Source organism: Anser cygnoides, chromosome 5 (genome assembly GCF_040182565.1).
Source record: "Anser cygnoides isolate HZ-2024a breed goose chromosome 5, Taihu_goose_T2T_genome, whole genome shotgun sequence".
Classification (NCBI taxonomy): Eukaryota; Metazoa; Chordata; class Aves; order Anseriformes; family Anatidae; genus Anser; species Anser cygnoides.
In genome coordinates, this window is record NC_089877.1 from 14,196,036 (window position 1) to 14,217,534 (window position 21,499).

Here is a 21,499-nt window from a genome sequence, read left to right on the forward strand (position 1 = left end):
GAAACAGAGGCATTTCACCAGCCAAGGGGGTTAGATACTGTCTGATCTGAGAACAGAATGGAAAACAACTCAAAATGAAAAACTTTTACAGAACTCAAACTAAATGATCATGTACTAAGAGCCTCACTCATGCAGATGGCCATGTATGCATGCTTATTTAATCTTAGCTGAGGCTACCTTTGGGCTGGCACTGTGTTCTATCTCCCCAAAACATTTCTTTGTGAAAGCAGTCATCTTCTGGCACTGAAAAAATTAATTACTTCTGGGCATCATTCAGGAGAAGGCAAACTTCACACATGTTAACAATGTCATGTCTTCATCTTCCCAGAAAGAGTGAAATAAGCATAAAAAAGACACTGCAAGACCTTCTAAGAGAGTTAAGAGCATATTCATTAGAAATGAAATACAAAATACAGTGATGCAGCAGGACGAGGGGTAGCAGGTGAACAAGACCCCCATCATTCCTTACCCTCACCCCAATCCGAGGAAAGCACCTATATAATACAAATCAGAGATCTCCAACAGGGGGTTGAGGAGGGGTTTTACAAAGTGATTTTCTTGCTATACAGAAAATATATTATTTGCTGGAAGTCAATGCTGAGCTGTTAGGGGCCCAGGGCCAGTCACTCGGTGCTCAGGAACACCCCTGGAGGCACACTGACCCCTACTGTTTCCCCACCAGTTTGCTGAACACATCGTAGATTTCTGGCTTTTCCTGTGCAAACTGCTCTGCTGTATTTTTCTGTAGCCAGTCAGACGAACGCATCTGCTGCTGCAGGAGGCCAATGAGGTCACCGAGGTTGGAGCTACCAGAACAGGTAGGTTCCTGGTGGCGGGATACAAAAATTACTTCATCTGTGCTATCTGCTTTGCCGTCCTGATCTGACTGACAAGGCTGCTCCTTTTCCTCAGCCAGTATCTCCTGCTCTCGCTCTTCCAAAACCTTGCGGATCCGCTGCATACCTGCAGAGGTATAAGGAGGGGAAACATTGGTGGATTAGTTTAAGCCACAAGGGTCTCCAAATCCCAGTCAGATCCAGAAAAATTTGGAGGGTGGAAGGAAAGGAAGGAAGCACGGGGAAGACAAGGATCATAATAACAGGATAGTTTAGGATTAAGGAGAGGAGGAAACAGTGCTGCAGAAACTCCGGTGGGAGGAAGAAGGGAAAACATCACTCACCCAGCTGTAGTCGGTGGGTCTTGTCAGCAAAAATGATGCGGAACCATCCAGGTTCACTGCACTCAAAGGCTTTGCCGCAGGACAGGAGGACCTTGTTATCGAGAAAACGCCTCCAGAGCAGCATCTCCTCCTCAAATGTTCCTGTCCTAAGGTACTGGGAGAGTCACCAGAAGGCCAGAGGTTAGTCACATATAGGCTAACTCACTGAGATCCTCATGAATTTGTGATTCCCATGAGGTCTAAAAAGGCCAGGGGAGACACCTTTTACCTCTGAAGTACAGCAGTTGTGATAAAAAGGAAGAAATGGGGAGGAAAGTGGCTTGAGAGCAGTAAGATTCCTGCAAGGAGGGAAATGCACAGACAGACGAAAGGAAAAGCACGCACAGAAATACGAGGCAGTCCCTCCCTCTGCTCACATCAGATGGGGTTTTAACAAAATGCATATCGCAATATTGAACTTTCCCCTGGACGCAGTTGCACCATGTGCCTGCCCTTGTCCCGGGAGAAGCCTCCTTTCCTAGGACTACCAACCTTTCTGAAGTCAATCCAGACAAAGAAGCCTGCGTTGCGGTTGAGAAAAGGAACCCCAAGTGTCTTCAGCTCATCTGTCACATATGTATGGGCAGCTTTTAGGCGGGCGTGGTTGGCCCTCAGGTACACCTGGTTGATCCAGTCTAACCAAAAGGAGAAGAAAAAAAAATTACAAACTGACTAAGAATTCAGATCTGTTAAGGTTTCTAAAATACTCACAATGCCTTTTTATATTTCACATTTCAACTCCTTTGTTTGTTTCCTCAAAAAGCAGAAATGGGGGCAAGAACTATTTAGCAATTTAATGTCTGTGTGTTATCTTCTTCACCATTTCCCTCCCTACAGTCATGGCTTTTACAGCTATGGACTGTTAGCACTCCAACCAGGGCAAAGCTAGAATCCCTGTTCCATTTCCCTCTTCCCACAAGGCTGTACTATTCTTTTGTCTCTGCTCAGCTGCTTCTGTACAACACTGGCTACTTCTACACACTTAGCTTCTTCGGAGCTGCTCCTCTAACTTTGCCGATGAGGAGCTTTGCAGAGATGTTGCTCTGCTGTGGAACTGTCAGCCATGGCTTACACGGGCAGCTTCAGGATCAGGGAAGGCTGCCAACTGCACATACAAGAGACCATTTGGGAGAGTAAGGGGACAGGATCCCACGAGGTACCAAGACACACAGACAGCAGAGGATCCCACATGAAGCTGCTGACTCACCTCTGTCTCTAAGCAGCTGTGCAACCTTGTGCTGGACAGGTCCACAGACCCCGTGGAAGTAGCACAAAGAAGCCACCGCATTAGCAACATCTTGGTTCTCTGTGTACAAAGTACCAAAGCGAATCCCAGAGACAGCAAAATCCTGCAGAAGACACAGAGAGACTACTTTATTGCACAGGAAGGCTGGGATCCTAAAACCATTGCCTTGTTCTTTCTTGCATAAGGAACCTGAGGACAGCAAGCCAACCACAGCGGTGAGGAAGCCACGGCACAGTGGCAACCAGCACTCACCTTGCTTATTCCCCACATCACATGGGTCCTCTGTGGATCAGGCAATCTGTATGTAGAAGGATGCAGATGGGCAGTTAGTGTCATAGGTGCTGAAGCTTTTGGGTCACCAGCGCAGCATTGCGAAAACAGAGAGGCAGCATTACACAGTGACAGGCAGCGCAGCACGGAACATCAGTCAAGAGGGAAAATCCAGATCTGACCTAACTTCAGAAGCAAGGAACTCCCAGGAACTAATTTCAGATGAGATTTTTAGGTATTTCAGATATATAGATACTTCCAGTAAGTGCTGTACTTCACGCGCAGATTTTCTGCATGTATATAGCTTGTAAATTTAACGCTAAAAATCAATTTCTATTGATTTCCATTTCTAAGAATTTAAAGCAATTTTCTTTCTTTCAAACCACAATACTTCGCAGAAGGAGACTCTTCCTTTGCAATGCTGTACATCCAAGCTCAGCAATGCTGAGAAAACAGCCAAGTATAATTTTATTTCCTTGCAAATGAGCATGAAAAGAAAGATAACACCATTGGCGAAAACCAGAAAGAAAAAACAATTATAATATACATATATTAAAATATGAGTTTTGCAAAAAATTTTGTATCATTAAATTAATACCCAATAAAACCCATTCTCAAATCTGTAGTAACACTGTGATCCGTGACTACTGTATGAAAAAAAAGAAAGTAAACAGCAACAGAAGGTCTTTATAGCATCAACAGAAACATGGGAAAGAGGCAGCAATGTTTAAACAGGAAAGAAAAGCCTCACTCTCAAGAAATGAAACATTCATTGCCATTCTGGGGGGACTGGCACAAGCAAGTACCAAAGCACACGCTGGAAAGGGTATCACAGCAGAAAATTAACTAACATGTTTTCCTTGCTAGATTTTTCCTTGCACTTGAAAAAAATGCATTTGCCATTCAGAAATTACAACAATAATAATAAAAACAAACAATGTAACGCAGATTCAGAATTTGCTAGCTCATGACTTAACTTCCAGTCACAAGTTCTAAGCAAGGCATCATGTTGAATTGTCACTGGAAGATGGCCAGGGAAGTAGGAGCTGATTTTACCTGTCCATGCCTAGGACACTGTGAAACGTGGCTGATTCATCAAAAACTGACAGCATGTAGATCTCATCTACTATCACATGCAATTCATGTCTGCAAAAGGACAAAATGGAAGTTACCAAAAAATGCTGCTTCTGGCTTAGAAGCAAAGAGTAAGTCAGGATTCCGCAAAGACTGGCTTTATACAAAGAAGAGGGACACCAAATTTTGCAGCACAGCAGCACTTTTCAACAACTCGGAAGGTCTATTATGTGTACATTGAACTGATTTGAGTTATATCCAGCTAATTGTTACACACTGCAACCATATAATGAGATAAAATTTCAGTCATTTCCAAAGCACTCGTGAAAATTAACTGCTGTAGGTACTACCCTTCTAGAGTACGATGTATCATCATCCACTCAGAATTGACCAAATTTCAGAGAGCAGCAGCGATGAAACTGGGAAGCCATATTCAAATATTTCTTTTTCTCTGTACATACAGAAAAACTGGGAGGAAAGGAACTCAGATTCCTACCAAAGACACACAGCGCAATAGTGTTTGCTAGGACTGCCAAGGAATAAAGCTTCTATTCCTTGACACAAGTTGCCTTGCCACTCCAGATGACTGGAAGGTCCACGCTCCCTTCTCCCCGACAGCCCTCTCTCCTCTCTTAAGCCTGCTGTGCGCTGTGTGAAGAACAGGCTTTATGCCCGACTGAGAAAATATTCACATATAAATTAGGAGAGAGCAAGTAGTCCGCCAGACTCTGAAAGCCGTATCTGACTCAGGATACCTCAGCTCTCCAAATTGACATACCTTTTAGCAAATTCCAGGTAATCCCGTAATTCTGACAAGGAATAGATGTCCCCAAGGGGATTTTGGGGATTCAGTAGAATTAAGGCCCTTACAGTGATACCCTGCAGAACAAAAAATGCAATAGTAAGAGAGCATTCATCGCGGGATAGATTTTCAGTTCCTCCACTGGAGCACTGAATGCGACACAAGACTCCCCTTCAGCTTCCACCACGACTATTTCACCCCAAAGGTTAGATTTGTATGAGAAAACTTTTAGCCACAAATTAAGATATTTTTATAATTACAGCACTTGCAAAGGGAACTGGGGAAAACACATAGAATCAATCTATGATTTATGAAAAGGGGGAGTTCTGCTATGATTGCTGCCATCTGGTAAGCCAATTTATAACAAAGATGCTCTCACACATTCTCAGCGTGGAAGAGAATTGTGTCTGAGCTGTATCAGCAATCAGGAAGTAACAGATTACTGAAGGCTGCCCATGAATGAGGCAAGAAAGATCGGAATTTGAGCTACATGGATGCAAATTGCTCACATTTAGAGAACGTGTGGCTGGAGATGTCAGAGCCAGTAATGATCTAAAGATGCAGCTAAACCTACACTGGGTTTAGGACAATTTCAAAACCTACAGACTAAATATTCAGAAACAATCTGCACTTGCCTTCTAAATTTGCCCCTCCTGCGAATACTCTTGATGGTCTTACTTGATTCTGCTGCACTAAACTCAGCTGGCCTTCCCAAAGGAGAAACTCTAGGTAGTCCCCACATTGTAGCGCGTGCCCAGGTACGTATGACACCGTGGGATTCCTCTTGCAAGTGAGGCTGAGTACTCTGCCACAAGTGCAAACAGGATTTGCAAGGAGCCTGATCTCAGGCTTTCTGTAAGGACCATGAGAAAGCCAGGTGCTAGGTTTCGAAATTGTTTTGGTCTTCAGGCCATTTCTGGGACCAGTCATTTCAAACATACTGTCGACTTAATAAAAAGAATTTGAATACTTGTAGACCAATAATAAGAAGCTCAGCTACACTCACCTCTGCACGGGCATCCTGCAAGGCTTTTTCCAGTTTTTCCACTGTAAGCTGAAAAGGCCGAGTGCTTGTTCCAGTAATCTGAAAGACACCACAAAGACACAAAAAAGGCCAAATTATTTCAACAGAGTCTGCCTTGAGCCATTCCCCTGAGAAACATCCCCCAAAACAAAATAAAAACCCAACAATAATGACCAACAATAAAGAGCATCCACTCTTATCTTTTTATAATACAGAACGAGTAAATAAATAAAATCAAAGAAACGTTCATCACAGACAGGCCACAGGCACAGAATTCTCTGGCCATTCTTAATAACTCAAGCAATGCCAAATCTCCATGTGCTTTTTGACCCCAGACCACCTCTAGTAGGACAGCACATACTTCTGTCTCAAAGGTTCAAAATGGCCATCTTCCCCCCTCAACAGCCATTACTACACATTTATAGGAAGTAAGATACAAGAAAAGGAGAAGACTGGAATCCAGATTTATGCCCTCAAACAAGTTTCTTGAAAACTATGTGTCCAGTTTCCCAACAATAAATGGGAAAACACCCATAGGCTGCTGCCTAGCCTTGTCCTGAGGTCCCCAAAGCTTGACGCTTTCCTGTGCCAATTATTTTTTGACTGCAGAGGTTGGTACTCCCTCCTCTCAATTCTTACCTTACTGTCTAAATAGGCGTACACCAGCTTGACATTGCCATACAGAAAGACGCTCTGGGTGATACCACCATAAAAAGGAGTAGCAATCAGAACAGCCTCTGGAACCAAGACGACAAAATTTGTCAGCGACAGGCCCCAGTCCTTCTCTCTCTCCTAGCATATTTCAGCTAAGCATGAAAGCTTTTCTACAGTTATGTCCTCTGGAAACATTTTAATGTTACTGCCTTTTTCTCTACTTTCTTTCTATTAATTCGTCAGTCTTCTGCAGGAACTAGGACACTGTACATCCACCCTCAGTAACCCTTGTAAGCTTGAGCATAGCCCACATTTAGTGGGCTAAGCAGAGCACCCTGAAACAGTAAGGACAGACAGGGCGAGACACAGAGTGTGAGCACCAGAGATCTGCAGACTGTGAAGGTGATGAATTTCACAACACAATGCTGCAGGAAACAAGAACCTTGCAGTAGACTAGTGCCAATTCCTACACTTCACTTCTATCAAACAACATTTAAACTGAGTAACTATTTCCGAACACAAATAAACATTAAAAACATCTCAGCAATCCACTTACCTCCTGGATCACAAAGGACTGTAGCTAACGCAGAAAACAAAGAACCACAACCATTCAGAACAATCACCTAGAGAAGAGAGAGAGAGGTTAGTGATAAATCAGTCCATAGAAAGATACCACCACAGAAAATAATTTTTAACAATATCAACAAAATGTATTTGCTCCCTAATTCTCTAGCACAGATGTTCCCAGAATTTTCCTGCTGAATTCCCACTTCTACCAGAAATAACTTTAATCCTGTACTCTGTTGCATGATACTTTGTCCAGATGTCTTTCTTGATTGTAATAAGCAATATAGTATTTAGAAATAGCAGGTTTTATGTTGGGAAAAATTTAGTTCTCAAGCTTTAGAAAGGCAAAATCCTTTTCACCAGCTAATACGCATTATCTTCTCTTTGTGGTAATGGCCTCATACGGGGCAAGTTTGACTCCTGCTTCCAGAAGACTGACGTGCACAGGTCCCACGAGTTCAATCCAAGCATCAGGTTGAATCTGCTGCCTTGGAGGGGCAATGATCAGCAAACTGATCAGTCACAACTTCAGCATATGTGAAGTAGGGGCTTCTGCTGAATTACTGCATCCTGAGCAGCAGCGGCTGCTCCTGCTGCCTTTACAACCCAGCAAAAGCAGGACTCATGCATGCACCGAGCCCAGCCTGCATCCCTCGCAGGTCAGCAAGTCCTGCAAAGTCTGAAAACGTCTGCTCTTGCCAGGTAAAACTACTCTTGGCTGAACGACAGATTTTGTCCTGAGGTGTAGCAGCAAAACAGTAAAAAATTAAACCCAGCTGAAACAATGGGCTCTCTTTGTCCCTGAGGGACACAAGCACCATAGGTCCCAGGGCTGAATACGGAGATAGAAGCATAAAGCCTCATTGAGAGCAATGGCATGAGGAGTTGGCACACAAAAGTAAAGAATAAGGCAAATAAACAGCAGAACTGAAGTGTTGGCTAAAGTGTGCATCAAAAGCTACTAAAATGGCTATGATTCAATCTCATTTACATGATAAAAGGCTGTCATCTTACAAAATCACTTGTTTAAAAAAAATAAGATGAAATTGTTTGACAACAAATGGCAATACATTAGAATAGACACCAATGGAAAGTGGGTTACCCACATTTTCTGCCTTAAGAGGTGCAGGGGCCTTGCAGTAATAGGTCAAAAATCGAGCCACTTCCTCCCGTAAACTGAGAAAGACACAAAAGCAAATATTGATTCAGCTTATTCTCCAAGAGGCTGGGCTTCCCCAGGTCCGCATCTCAGGAAAATAAAGCCAGGGCACAGTAAAGTCTGATGCAGATAGCTAGAAAACAGGATAGCTCAGGCCCGTGCCACAGACATGACTGTTACACATGGCAAAGGTGTCACGGATAATGGCTACAGCTAGGCATACATTTCTGAAGAGCTTTAACTGAGAACAGAGCTGAAGGATTAAAGTCCCCAGTGTTCATGATGCCTGAAGGAACTTTTTGGAGTTACCTGATTTGTTAATGTATATAGTGTTGTTAAAACTGCATTTGCTTTAGAAAATTAGCATCTTCTCTTACATAAGAGGATTTTTAACTGGATTTTTAAAGGATTTTTAAGTAGTTGGGTGACTAATTTACACTTTTGAAAAGAAAAAGATGATTAAATGACCTAGAAAAGTTTTAACTAATGTGTAGCAGAAGTGGTTTGTACTCATCCACTTTGTTTATCAGACAAGTATTCAAAAAGAGAAGCATTACAGGAATGAGAAGACTTACAACATATGTCCCTTCCAGTCAGGATACTGAAGCAGTGGAGGCTCCATGAGGTTCATATCAGTCTGCGTCAGCTGTGAGCAACAGAACGAAGCATTAAAAACACAATCACGGAAACCAGAAATATGGAAATAGGTAGATCCACATGCAGGCACACACCTGCATAGACACATACACATAAAACTTCAACAGCCTTAAAACTGGATTGAGAAAGCCACTGACCATCAGAATTAACGCAGCTTGGAGAGGCAATAATCAGCAAGATGACCAGTGATAACTGCAGTTTATGGAAGGTACGGGCCTTTGCTAAATAATTGCAGCCAAAACTTCTCTGCCCAGAGATCTACAGAAAGGATGCTCCAAAAAAGAAGCCCGCAGAAGACCTTCTGAACAAATGAAGCAATCAAGTGTCCCAAGGAGTGCTTTGCCCACGTTATAAGAACAAAAGCTTTCAGCTGGCAATTAAGTACCAATTGTGAAAACTCTAGCAGCATGAAAGCTCAGGTCTATATTGTTGGAAAGAGACAGACAGGATTTGAAATCACAATCTGATAAGTTTTCTTTTTTTTTTTAAAAAAAAAAACAAAACTTTCAACATATTAATTTTTAATGATTTCTACCTTTCATTTATATCTCAGTTCCAAGTTACTTCAGACCTACAGTTCTGATAAGTCTTGGTAAGCGTTAGAATGTAACAGGAGCTTTCAAAAGACAAGTGAAAAATAAAATTATCTTCTTGAATGTCTTCCCTAGGGCAGATACTCTGTTCTTTATTAGGAGCTTATTCTGTTCTCAAAGTCAGATTCACCTGAACTGTGGGCAAGCTTTAGAGCCCTTTTTAATGTTTATATTTAGATAAAATAAGCACACTGCTTTTATCTAAATATTTTCAAGGTTGTCATTATCAGGGTTTCACATAATCCAGTTCTATGAAGTTGCAAGGGGAAGCGCAGCAGTGATCAGGGCAGAAGGAAAAGGACATTTCACATGAACGAAAAGGGAATAAACAAATGTTATGTGCAATGTAACTTCCAAACGTTTGATGACAACCGATCTATGAGTTAATACTAAAAGGGCAGGGGAGTGTGGACACAACAAGTAAGTGATGGTGCAAAGGAGGAGGGAAATTTAACATGCAGTGTGAATGTGTACCACAGAGTAACAAAACCACAACATTCTGCATTGGTGTTTTAATAACTTGTGCCAAGCTCTGGAAACTGGACAGTTTAAAGACACTGTCCTCATCCCATGCAGAATTACAACCTGACATTAGGGGAATAAAGTTCCTTTATTCATCTGTAGATGTTCTTGAAGCCTATGTAGCACAGAACTATGTCTCCTTAGATCTCTCTCCTAAACTTATCTAGAGAACGCAACATAAAACATATCAGCAGACTTGGCCAAAAAGGGCTATGCAATAATAAAGAGAAGAACCCTTAATGATAATGCTTTAAGGGCTAGGAAAATCAGATGGGCCATCCAAAATGAAGACTATCTGAGATCTCATGCCACAGAATATTAATTATCCAATTTAAGGGTCAAAAGTTGAAGACAGAAATCTGATATACTGCTTTTTTCAGTGGAAACAGTATTTATTTTCCCCACTAGCAACAGATTATTTTTCCCTACAATCCCAGCTGGCACAGCACCCAGTGAACCCCTGCTGTAACTCTGGGCTGTGAGGAAGAAGCTGGAAACAGTAACATTGTCCAACTTCTCCCCACGTGCAGGATGGCTCACCACACTAGCTCATTCTCACAACAAGGCTAACGAAGATGCAACTGACTGCTGTCTCCCTCCGCACTACTTGCTGCAGACGTCGTGTTAGTGTAGGGAAAGGACAGTGAACGAAGGGAGGTACAACCTACGCAGCCCAGAGGGCGCCTCCTGTGTGCACAGCTGCCAGGCAGCAGCTCTGCCTTACCTGTTCTTTTAGCTGGAAGGCCGAGTGGTGGGGTAGCATCCCCGAGTCAGTGGTGTGGCAGGCAGGAATAAAACAAGGAACATTTTGAGGGTGGGAATTGGTGGAACGGGAGTAACAGTGAGCTTCAAACCGCAGAGACTGACTGTCAGAACCCCAGCCACCTTCCCTCCCCACAGGCAGCTTCAGCCAGGAAAAATGCAGCCTTTCCGCCTTGGAGGCTGAATCCGGGCAATAACTTTAATGGAAATCAAGAAACATTCCTCTAAGGCACAGCTCTCTTGTTTTCTTTTGTCTTTTTTTGTTGTTTGTTTCTGATTCGTGCTATTTGTTTCACACAATTGAACAAAGTGTCTGACAAGCAGATGATCCAGTATGACTTCAAGAGCTTTCACAAGATGTCCCGTTCACTGCTGCCACCCTCTCAAATTTTAGGTAAGTTCAGAATTAGGAGTCCAAACTGTGTAACTTTACAATGGACAGAGCCAACTTCCTCTGTCCCAGGCTATGAAGACCCTTGAAATTAAAGGGAGATCAAAACAAGTTCTGAGACCTCTGTATTAAATGAAACACGGTCAGTGGGAGAAAAAATTCAATACTTCATTTAAGTATTGAGTCTTAAGTATTTGAACGAGCCAAGCACATTCCCACAAACACACAATGAAAAGGAACAGAAAAACACCCCCGTTCCTATCCTCCTGCTAAAATAACTTAAGTAAGTGTACAAATAGCTGGATTCGAAAGCGACTTCCGACAATAAGAAATACACAAGGAGAAACTTTACTAGAGAACCCTGAATGGCAGCAATAACACTAGGAAAGCAGAGACACTGAGGAGGAACTACACAGCACATTTGCTTCTCTTTTTGGAATAGAACTTACCCGTTTAGACATCAGGTCAAAGCAGAGTTTATTCTCACTGGTGCCAAAATTAATTATACCCTAGAAAAAGAAAGAATTTATCATTTATGGACACAAAAAAACCATGTACATAACATCACCTTAGCTATCACTTCACTGATGTGCCCTCAAAAAGCTTACCAAGGAAGTCAAAACACAATTCATATAAATATAGAACATAATACAGAACTAGAGACGTATATGTGTGTTTGAGTGCTTACATACATATCTCGGGCACTCAGCTTCTTAGGCAATAAGCTTTGTGTAAATGAATAGGTACTAACAATTTGTACTTCTTCGCAAGACACATTTAACTTATTCTCGAATTCACTCATCGTTATGCATCTAACTGCAAAAACATCTGAAGCGATTCTGGGAAAACTGAGGTTTACACTTCTGCAGTAGTTTGAAGAAATGTTTTTGATACATTTCTTTATCTAAAATTACTCATTCATCAGTCGTTACCATTCCAGTCCACTGATTTTTTCAAATAACCACATAAACACATAGTCATTACATTTTCCCCTCTGGAGATACAATCCTGCAGTTCCAGGTCTAGGATGTGGCCCTGCTTATTCAACATTACATTAGATGCTGAAGAGCTCAAGTTTTCATTACTGGAAGAGGTTGGATAAATAAATTTAAAAAAATACAACAGGCAATCTAAACAACTGTGCATGGATGATGTTTCTAAAATACAAGTCCAATTTTAGGCATTTGTTTAAACATATACTGCTTACATTGTTAGTAGAAGCAGCAGTTTCTGCCTTATAATGCACCTCTTAACAAAAAATTTATTGTGTTTTTGTGTCTTAAAAATCTATTTTTCAACTCCCAACACTGTGTGACTCAAGTCAGGGCTCAGAATAAAACACTTTAAAATTTTCAAGTAGCTCAGTATCTGAATGCGGGATCTATTTAAAAGTAATCCACGGATAAATCATTATTTATAATCACCATACTTGTTACTTATTCAATACTAATTATTAACATTCAGCCTCTGTGCCACAAGGGGGTGGTGTGACGAGCTACTTACAACTGAGCAGCACAGCTTAGACGGGCAGGGAAAGTTGTGATTTTTTTTTTGTTTTAAATGTCTACTGCTATGTTGTTTTATCTCATCCACCACCCACCACCAGCAATAACCGGTGACTGTCCTCAGTGGGCAGCAGGGGTGGTGAGATAAAAAAAGAGGAACAGTGTGTTCCTGCAGGTTTCTTTTGCTTTTGAAGGTCTGCTACTGCCACTGGTTGGCTCCCGACAGGAAAACCTGGGCATGCAAACCTGTACTGAACACAACGTTTGTCTTTGACGTGGGAGTGATCGGCATAGTTACTTTTTATTTCACATCCCAGAACAAACAGCTTGACCCACGACATCTGTGTGAGCCAGGAAAACACTCGGAGACTCTCACTCACGTTGGGGTTCTTGTCTTCATCGTACTTGTCAGCGTGATAAGCTTTGTACCCTTCCTCAGTGGAGCCCCGGAAAATGTTGGCGATGTTGCCCCGAGCGGAGAGGTAGGGGCTCCTCTGGAAGTCACCCTGGTGGCAGAAGCCGTGTATGTCAACCCTCCTCTCGGCCAGCGGTCGAGCCCGCAGCTCTTGCAGGTCACCTCCTCCTCCTCCTCCGAGGCCGGTGATTTCGGACAGCGCCTGGCTGAAGTCCAAGCCCCGAGGCATTGCGATGGAAGAGGAGGAGCCGCTGTGGCTCTGCTTCAGGATGCTGAGCATCTGGGCGAAAACGTTGAACATGCGGAACTCGTGCTCCCGCTCCAGTTCGAAGCGCCGCTGCTCCAGCTGCATCCGGCGCTCCTCCACGTCCAAGTCTCGCTGAAATCGGCGCTCCTCCATCTGCAAGAAGCGCTCTTCCATGGCCCGCTGAGACGTCAGGGTCTTCAGCAGGAGATCGTCAAGAGGGTCCTTCACCCGCTGGCCTTTCCGCTTTTTTCTCAGGCGATGCAAGGCAGAGAAGCCAGGCCGGGGAACCACGTTCTGCATCCGTGACGAGCTGGCCATGTTGGACTCACTGAAACCTGCGAACATTTAAAAGTAGGAAGAAAAATGAAATGTGCAGCAAGTGAAATGGTGTGGACACATTTTGCAACCTTCCGCTGCCCCTCCTAGAAAACACCAGACTACCTACAGTAGGCTTTTACAGGAAAACCAAAGCAAAATCAGTCAGGTACATCCTGGGAGTATGCTAGTTTGTCTGGTTTTTTTTTAAACTTCACATGCTGGGCTCCCCGTTACGCTGCCAGCCACTGACCTGGCTCCCCGTTTGCTCTCTGAATCGACCTTAATGAGTCAACCCCTTCCGACAGCGCTGCCCTTGGCTACCTACGCAACCACCACGGTGAGGACACAGCGTTTCTTCCTGATCTCGGAAATAAAGCTCACACTGATCATCACCTCTCTTCCTCCCAAGCACGCTGTGTTCTTCCATCAACCTTTCCGAGGCCGGCTGGAAATCTCTGTGATTTCCAGACTCCACCTTCCACGGCAGCCAAGTAACGGTCTGTTGCACGCCCAGTGCAGAATTCTCGTCTCCTTTACACATATAAGCTGTTTCTACCAGTGACTTCCAAACACGTCTTCTTTCCAAGTCCTAATTAACAGATTAGAAAGCCGGGCAATAATTATCCCCAAGCATTCTTCACTGCTGAGTGTTCTAAAAGATTAGATACAGAAAACATTTAACCAGAGCACAAGTAGAGTTTCACCTGCAGGTTTACTGTGTCGCAATGGCAGACGAGGGTCTCCTGATACAATTCAGCATGAGGACTGCAGACAGTCCTGGTCACGTTCAATTCACACCAAAAAGCATGCAATTTTTTAATTTTTTTTTAATAACTTAAGCACTGTCAGCATTATACGCAGAAATCTAGCACGAATGCCTATCCCAGCTTATAGCAGATGCGACAGTCCTTTGGATTTCATACGCAGTATTTAGCCTAGCATGGTAATTTTAAATTTTATTTACCTGCAGCAAGACTCATTTTCGGAATTGCCAGAAGACTATTAACGTGGATACCAGCCTTCTACTTTAAAGCTTTTTGGGATGTGGGATCCTTATTGGATCCAAACGTCAGTGCAAAAAAAGAAAACCAAACCAGGTGTCTATCTCTGCACCAGAAAAAAAAAAATCTCTCTTTCTGGGAAACAAGGCAGCAACCTTATGCTGGAATGTAAAAGGCCATCCCTACCTGAAGGTGAAACACTGGTTTCAATGGGAACCTCCACCCTGGAGATGGGAGAGTCGTTCTGGGCCCTCTCCAAGAAGGCTCTCTCCATCTCATGTTCTTCGGGGGAGCCCTGCTGGTAAGACATGGCTGGTGGGGGCTCGGGGGTCAAGCAGTGCTCATCAGAGTTCACCTCCTCACATTTGATTTCCATCAGTTCGGGGTGCTGCGCGTGCCCGAAGGGCAGGGCGGAGGCGGCGAACTGGTGGTGGTAGCTCTCCACCATGGTGCCCTGCAGCACCTGCTGGGCCATCATGCTGCCGCTCAGCGGGCCGTAGGCCAGCGCGGGGCGGCTGTTGAGCACGCGGTCCATCACGTCGTAGAACTTCCAGGTCCGGCCGCCCCGCGGGGCCTTGCTGTTGTCCTTGATCCGCCGGTACTCCAGCTTCATCTTCTTGATCTTCTCGCGGCACTGGTCGCCCGTGCGGTGGATGCCCTTCTCCCGCAGCACCTCGGCGATGCGGTTGAAGACGTGCTGGTTCCTCAGGCAGCTCTCCAGCTCCATCTGCACCGACTCGTCGGCCCACAGCTGCAGCAGCTCCACCACCTCGGGGTCCGACCAGTTGCTGCCCCGCTCGTACTTCTTCCCCCGAAAATCCATCCCTCCCGCGGCCCGCGGGTGGCGGGGGCGAGCGGGGCCCGGGGGCTCCGGGCCTGGCCCCCCCGGCACCCAGACCCCCGGGCCCGCGGGCCGAGGGGCTCCGGGGGGGGCCGGGGGCGGCCCCCCGGCCGCAGGAGCCTCTCGCACCCCGTCCCTCACGGCCGCCCGGGGGCTCCGTGTCCCCCCCCGGCCCCCCACTCCGCCCCCCGGCCCCTCACGGGCTAGGCGCGGCCGCCGGCGCCCCTGGCACGGCTTGGCACGGCTCGGCTCGGCTCGGCACGGCTCGGCCCATCCGCTAGAGCCGGGCGGAGCGAGCTAGCGGGGAGCCGTGCCGGCATGTTCACATCCGGGGTGACAGCACATGCGTGCAGCCCTTATTCCGGGATAACTTTAGCCCGTGCCAGCCGCTCGCCGCGCTCCCGTGCCGTGCCGGGCTAAGCGGGAAGGCGCGGAGCCCCCCCTCGTCCCCCCCGCCGCCCGGTACGGCCCGGCGCGGCTCGGCTCTGCTCGTCCGGGCTCCGATGGGCCAGGCTGGCGGCAGCCCGTGCCGTGCCGTGCCGTGCCGTGCCAGAGCCGCGCCGCCCCGCCCGGCCCCGCCCCGCCCCGCTCGGTCCCCGCCCGGCCGTGCCAGGCACGGCTCGGCTCGGCTCGGCACGGGGCCGCTCCGCGGCTCGGGGAGGGGGCCCCCTGCCGCGAAACCTGGGCGAAAGGGGGGCGAAAATGCCGAGCTTGGTTACGTTTTGCCCAATTCTTTGAAAACTGCCTTTATAGGAAGAAAAAAAAAAGGGGGGAGACGAAGCTTTTAAAATGGTACTGCCTTGCCTCGCAACTCCTGTTCAGATAGCAGTTGGGATTTCCTAAGTTTTTGTGCTTCCACACGTCTGTGTGGCCCCGTAGGATTGTTAATTTTTTCCCTTTCCCAGGGTTTTTCAAGGCAAAGGCACTCGTGCGCCGACTTCATTACATGAGGACGTCTGCCCTCCCTGCTTGCTGGAGCACACAAAGAGCGGGGCAGCGATGAATGGAGCCACCGATGACATAAGTTTAACACTAAATAGACACAGATCAGAGGCAGCACGGAGCAGGCTCCTTACGAAGCTCCTCGAAGCCGCCCGAGAGCCCGGCGGCAGCCCACGGCACCCCGGGGCCTCCGCGCACCCCGCAAGCTGCCCGCTCAGCCCCGGCCGCAGGAGGAGCTGCTGCTTCAGCACCCCAAGGCACGGCGCCTGCAGCCATCGCATAACTCGGTAATAACAAATGCTGAGCTATTTGCTTGCTCACGGCTCAGTTGTTTCCACCTTTTTCTGCCACGCGAGGCGGAGGGCTCGGCTGGCAGAAATCCCTCGCTGCCTTTCCTTCTCGCAAACCGAGCGCTGCCGCACGGCGCCCTCCTTCCCAAAGCCTTCCTGCCTCCGTCTCATCCCAGCAACTAACACCCGAGCGCCGCAGATCCTGGGCAACCCTCCCCTGAACCTCAGCGCCTTTTCTAGCAAGCCACAACACACGATCCTGAAAGTACCCCCTCTAAAAACGGCGCTGAGTTTTTCCCAGTTTTGCTCCGGGTCTCCAAGCCCTTCACGCAAACAGCCGGCGACCAGCTAAACCTTAGGCACCACTATGTGCCCTGCACACCCCAGAACACCGGAGCCGGGGACCGCACTAAATAAAGGTGATATTCCCACTAAAGGGTCCCTCTCCCCGGGGGCCGGAGCCGAGGGAGGCTCGGGGTGCTGCCGCCGGCCCCGCGGCCCTGCAGAGGGTGCTGCAGCCCCGGCGAGGATTTACTGGGCTGTCCCCGCTGTACCCAGCGGCACAATTTTTTTGATGTTTAAATCTTAATAGTAATATCGATCAGCCACACAGTCCCCCTGCAAAAACCCTCAGCCCAGCCTCTGAAAAGTCACAAAGCATCACTGAAACGAAGCATGTAAACCAAAGATGACATCGGACCTCGTGTCTATTAGGGCATCTCTAATTCATCACTAGTTCCTCCATCTCTGCCTGGGTTTTGGAAATGGCTTTATATCTCACTGGCTTTCAGAGCAAGCAAGACCCGCAAACAGATACTTTCTTTGTAGGCTTCTTATTGCATTGGCAGCCAGAGCAGGGCTACGCTTGGCCTCGTACAGTTTGGTGACTGCTTTAATAAGTGGGGTCAGCACACAGCCATGAGAGAAGGGAAGCCAAAATTTCAGAGGGATCGTGCTCTCAGCACGTCCCCAAAGGGTTAGTTAAGGTAATTTGCAGGAAAGCCCACAGAGGGCAGTAAGGCAGTCTTCAGAAACCTTCTGTAAAGCAGAGCTGGACAAGGAAAAGAAAGAAAAAGAGCAATTTCATTATTAATCACGTAGATTCCCTGAGAATGACTTTTTGAAAGGGTTGGGGTGAATTTTGTAGCTGATTAAACAGCACGCTGCCACTTGTGAGAAATTCTGGGCAGAAGCATGGGACGTGCCCAGCTGCGGGCAGAGGCGGCTGTGGGAACTGCTGGGCACTTTCCACCCTCACGTTCAGTGCATCAGCCACACAAAGAGCAGAGGAATGGTGTTTTTCCTTCTTTCTGTGCAAATTGCTTAGGTCAGAGTCAGGCCTGCTTACTCACCCCATGCAGCTCGTTAATGGGATTCCCTGGAGCAGGAAGCGGCGGTGGGTCTGGGGGTGTATTTTAAGTACTGGCTGACCCTGTGACTAACAACAAACAGAGATAAAGTGAATCTGAGTGTCCAACTTCGTATGCTAGAGGGAATGAAGAAAAGGAATGGATTCCAATTCCTGTGACCAAACCTACTTCTGGCAATAGCAGGATTAAAATGAAGAGGGACCAATTATCCTCTTATATATATGTACACACCTGGATTCATGTAGGTTCCGCTACCATAACACCATTTCTGTAGGTTGTGACTGACTAAAGGTCTATCCTACAGCTGAAACAGTGACAAATTTTGGAACAGGAGTGGATTGCACCAAAGAGCACATCACAGTTAACTAGGGAGTGATAGGGCCCATGTTTTCTTCCTCAAAGTGAAATAAGTGGCTGATGCCCCAGACAAGAAATCAAACCCAATGTGTCCATCAAGGCAAAGAAATTTACCTCTCCATATGACACTGTCACTCTTCATACTATGTGTCAAGGAAGTTCTTGTGGTGCTACACGTCCTGTGCATCCTTCAGCACAGGCTTGGAAGGCACCTTGTGGCACTCATCACCAGCAGATTAACACGTACATTTTATCTCTTTGTAGAGCTGGTTAAAGGCCGCCCTTTCTACTCCCCTATATGCAGAAATCTGGCACTGCCCTTCCCAGAGCCATAAACCCTAGGAGGCCTCACTGTGAGGGATAGGCCATGCAGCCTGCTTGCAGCTTCTTCATGGCCACTGATACTGGAAGAGGACCACGGGGGAAAACCACAATGAAGAGAGTGGAAGAAAAGTGGAAACACTGACTCTTGCTAGAACAAGAGCTCTCAGAGCTGCTTCCCTCTTGACATACTGTTTACATTAGCCAGTCATGCATTTTTGTTTGTTTGGTTTCTTTCCTTTTTGGCCACCGCTTCTTCTCAGGATGGATCTGGTCTGTACTGCAAGTTCCTTGCAAGAAGACATGCAAATGTTTTCTCCCTCTCTGCTGCCAGAGAACAACATGGTCAGGTCAGGACCTGCAGACACCAAGCCAGGAGCCCCTCAGCTGACTGCAGGCCTCAAGGCCCACAGCTGAAGACTGCAAAAATCCCAGCTTAGTAGGACAAGCTTACAGTTCTCGTCACAGAAAGTCATGCTTTCTGACAGGGTTATCCTGAAAGAAACACTAAAACGATAGCAAATCTCTTTGGGAACAGAGTGACGACCTGCAGGGATGTATGTGTTGCTATATTGCTCTACAAAATCAGGACATGCTCACACCAAAATTGCATGAAGTAAACACGAGAGATAAAATTCCAAAGGCAATGACGCAACAAATCCAAGTATCTGCCCATCTCCCTCTCCTTGGCTGGCTGCACAGCTCTCTTCAGTTGCTGCAAGTTTTTTGTCCCTCCTGTTTTAAGCAATGCATATTCAGGTTCTGTCACCATTTGCCTTAAAAGAGAAAAACCAAAGTCAAGGAAAGGAGCTGGCTAACTGGCCCTCATCTGATGTTAAATATAGACACAGCAATCTTCCTGTTTGCCCTGACAGGATTAGATTTCTAGATTAAACCATGGGTGAGAATTCTTCGGTATTTTCGTTTATAATAGTGAGCAGTTTACATAGCTTTTGCCTGAAATAGCTACATGAGCTGAAAGTGGGGTTGTGTTTCCTGTAGCACGACCACAGCAAGACCTGTTCATCCACGCCGAGTCTTTCCCAACCAGGGGGGTCAGAAGTGCCAGCAGCAAAGATTTTTGCAATTGCAGGGGAAACTAAGTTCATAACGAAGCCTTTCCCACATGGCTGTAATGCTGGCCTGCAGCACCCACTGCCTTCGGTATTCCTGTTTTTCCACATGGCTCTGCCAGTGCAGCTCAGACCCAGCTTGCAGGGGCCCCGCAGCTATCCTAGCCCAGTCCAGCCTCGCTGCACTGACAGCAGATCATCGTCCTCATCCTGACCTTCTTTTCTGCTCTGCCAGGCCTGAGAGCAATACATGATGGGTAGCTTTGTGTCGGAGGCTGAGGCCACAAAACTCCTGCCACTGCTTGCCTTGAACAGGGAGCGCTACAGAGCAGCATCAATGTGCCCATCCAGCTCGGCTGAGCTCAGACCCTCCTTCCTGAACCAAGGGCAGCCCTCAAAAGGGTACGTTCTCCTCACATGTTGTCAGAGCTGTCTATCCTTCTTAGTAACTGGCAATAAATAAAGTCCTCCTGTTTGTTTGTTTTAAAGCTCCTCCTTGCAGTCAGTCAGTGAGAGCTGGAGACCTTTCTGTTCTCGATTCTCCCCATCTTGTGCAAGAGCTTCAATGATGTTGCCCTTAAAAAGTCTGTAATTGCTCTTTGGTTCCCAGGAACATTGGTTGCCCTTGTGTAACCACCAGAACACTCAGGAAACAGCCTGAGATGCCGTGAGACTACGTCGGCCTGGCTGAACTGCATCACACCAGCTGCCCCAGGCTGCACGACGCTCATCCAGCTAAGCCACATTTGTCTGAACGTGGTGTGGCCCAGAAAAGAAACTGAAATTTTTAAACACTATAATAATGCAAAATTTTCAAGAAGGGGTTGGGGAAATCAGTGCTGGTTGGCTGTGCAAGGGAGTGACTGACAGGGAGGTTTTTGAGCTGCCTGAAGAAAATTTCTAAGTAAGCATAAAGTTTTTGCTAGCCTATCATTTAAATTCAAATAACCACACTGGATTGATCACTCTCTGGAAAGGAGACATGACCAGAAGTTAGAATAGCATCAGTATCTGATACCATTAAGTAGATATTTGGCAGTGCTGGCAAAAGCCTATATTCCCTTTAGAGTAGTATGTGAATGAAAAAAACCGGTCATGGAAAGAAACACAGAACTGGTCGGGACAGAAGTCAGTTCTCTCATGACTGTAAATCCTCCCAGTTCTCCACACGGAACACACAACTAGAACCTGAAACCCCTCTAAAGACATTATCCCCCAAGCACTTATATTACACGATGGGAGAGGATCCTCCTGTCCTGACAGACAAGCAACCTGTCGTTAGTATTTGGAAAGTAAAATTAAGGAGAAACAGTCAATAAAAGCATGCAGGTCCTTCTGCTACCTTTGTTTCCAAAAGGGCTGCCAAGCACCTCTTTTCTTCTTCTCTTTTCCTTGAACAGCATCTCCTGCTTCTGCCCTTTGCCTGGCATGGACCAGCAGTGACACAGCCAAGACCACTCCAAAGCCAGGTTACCAACATCTCAAGACTGAGAAAGAAACCTCTTTGCCCAAATGTCTGTCTGGTTTTTGTGACTGTACTGTCTGGGCTCTCTGTTGTGCTCTTTTCTTAATTACTTCTCTGCCTATGATAGCAATACCCTTACACAGTTCCTGAAAAATACTATGTTTTTGTATCTCCAGCTAAAGACTCCCCAGCCTCCCTAAGCAACCTGCTCAGTGCTTTATTATACTTGGCATGAGGGAAGTTTCCTAATGTATGTCCCCTGCTTCAATGTTTTAAGTAGATTTCTTGTCCTACCTACCACCAACATGAAAAAATGTTTGTCTTCTTTCTTTTGCAGCAAGCTGAGAGGTTAGCATGCCGTCTTCTCAGCAAATTCAAAAAAATAATATAATATAGTCCCCAGATTTGTAATTA

The 21,499-nt window shown here is 46.3% G+C and overlaps 1 protein-coding gene across 2 annotated transcripts; it reads right to left on the minus strand.

Annotated features, from left to right (window-relative positions):
• Positions 1–366: 366 nt before the first annotated feature.
• LOC106040843 (1-aminocyclopropane-1-carboxylate synthase-like protein 1) lies at positions 367–15,826 on the minus strand. Of its 2 annotated transcripts, XM_013189005.3 has the most exons (16): positions 14,613–15,826; positions 12,826–13,442; positions 11,390–11,449; positions 10,512–10,523; positions 8,591–8,661; positions 7,963–8,032; positions 6,846–6,912; positions 6,275–6,372; positions 5,618–5,695; positions 4,588–4,688; positions 3,792–3,881; positions 2,718–2,763; positions 2,427–2,568; positions 1,712–1,854; positions 1,181–1,334; positions 367–963 (listed from the first exon to the last, which is right to left on the minus strand). In XM_013189005.3, exons 1-16 carry the CDS (start codon positions 15,247–15,249, stop codon positions 665–667), a joined length of 2,685 nt encoding a protein of 894 aa, XP_013044459.2. In that variant the 5' UTR covers positions 15,250–15,826; the 3' UTR covers positions 367–664. The 2 variants fall into 2 exon arrangements, with proteins under 2 accessions (XP_013044459.2, XP_047911261.1); XM_048055304.2 differs by lacking the exon at positions 10,512–10,523.
• Between the last annotated feature and the right edge of the window lie 5,673 nt (positions 15,827–21,499).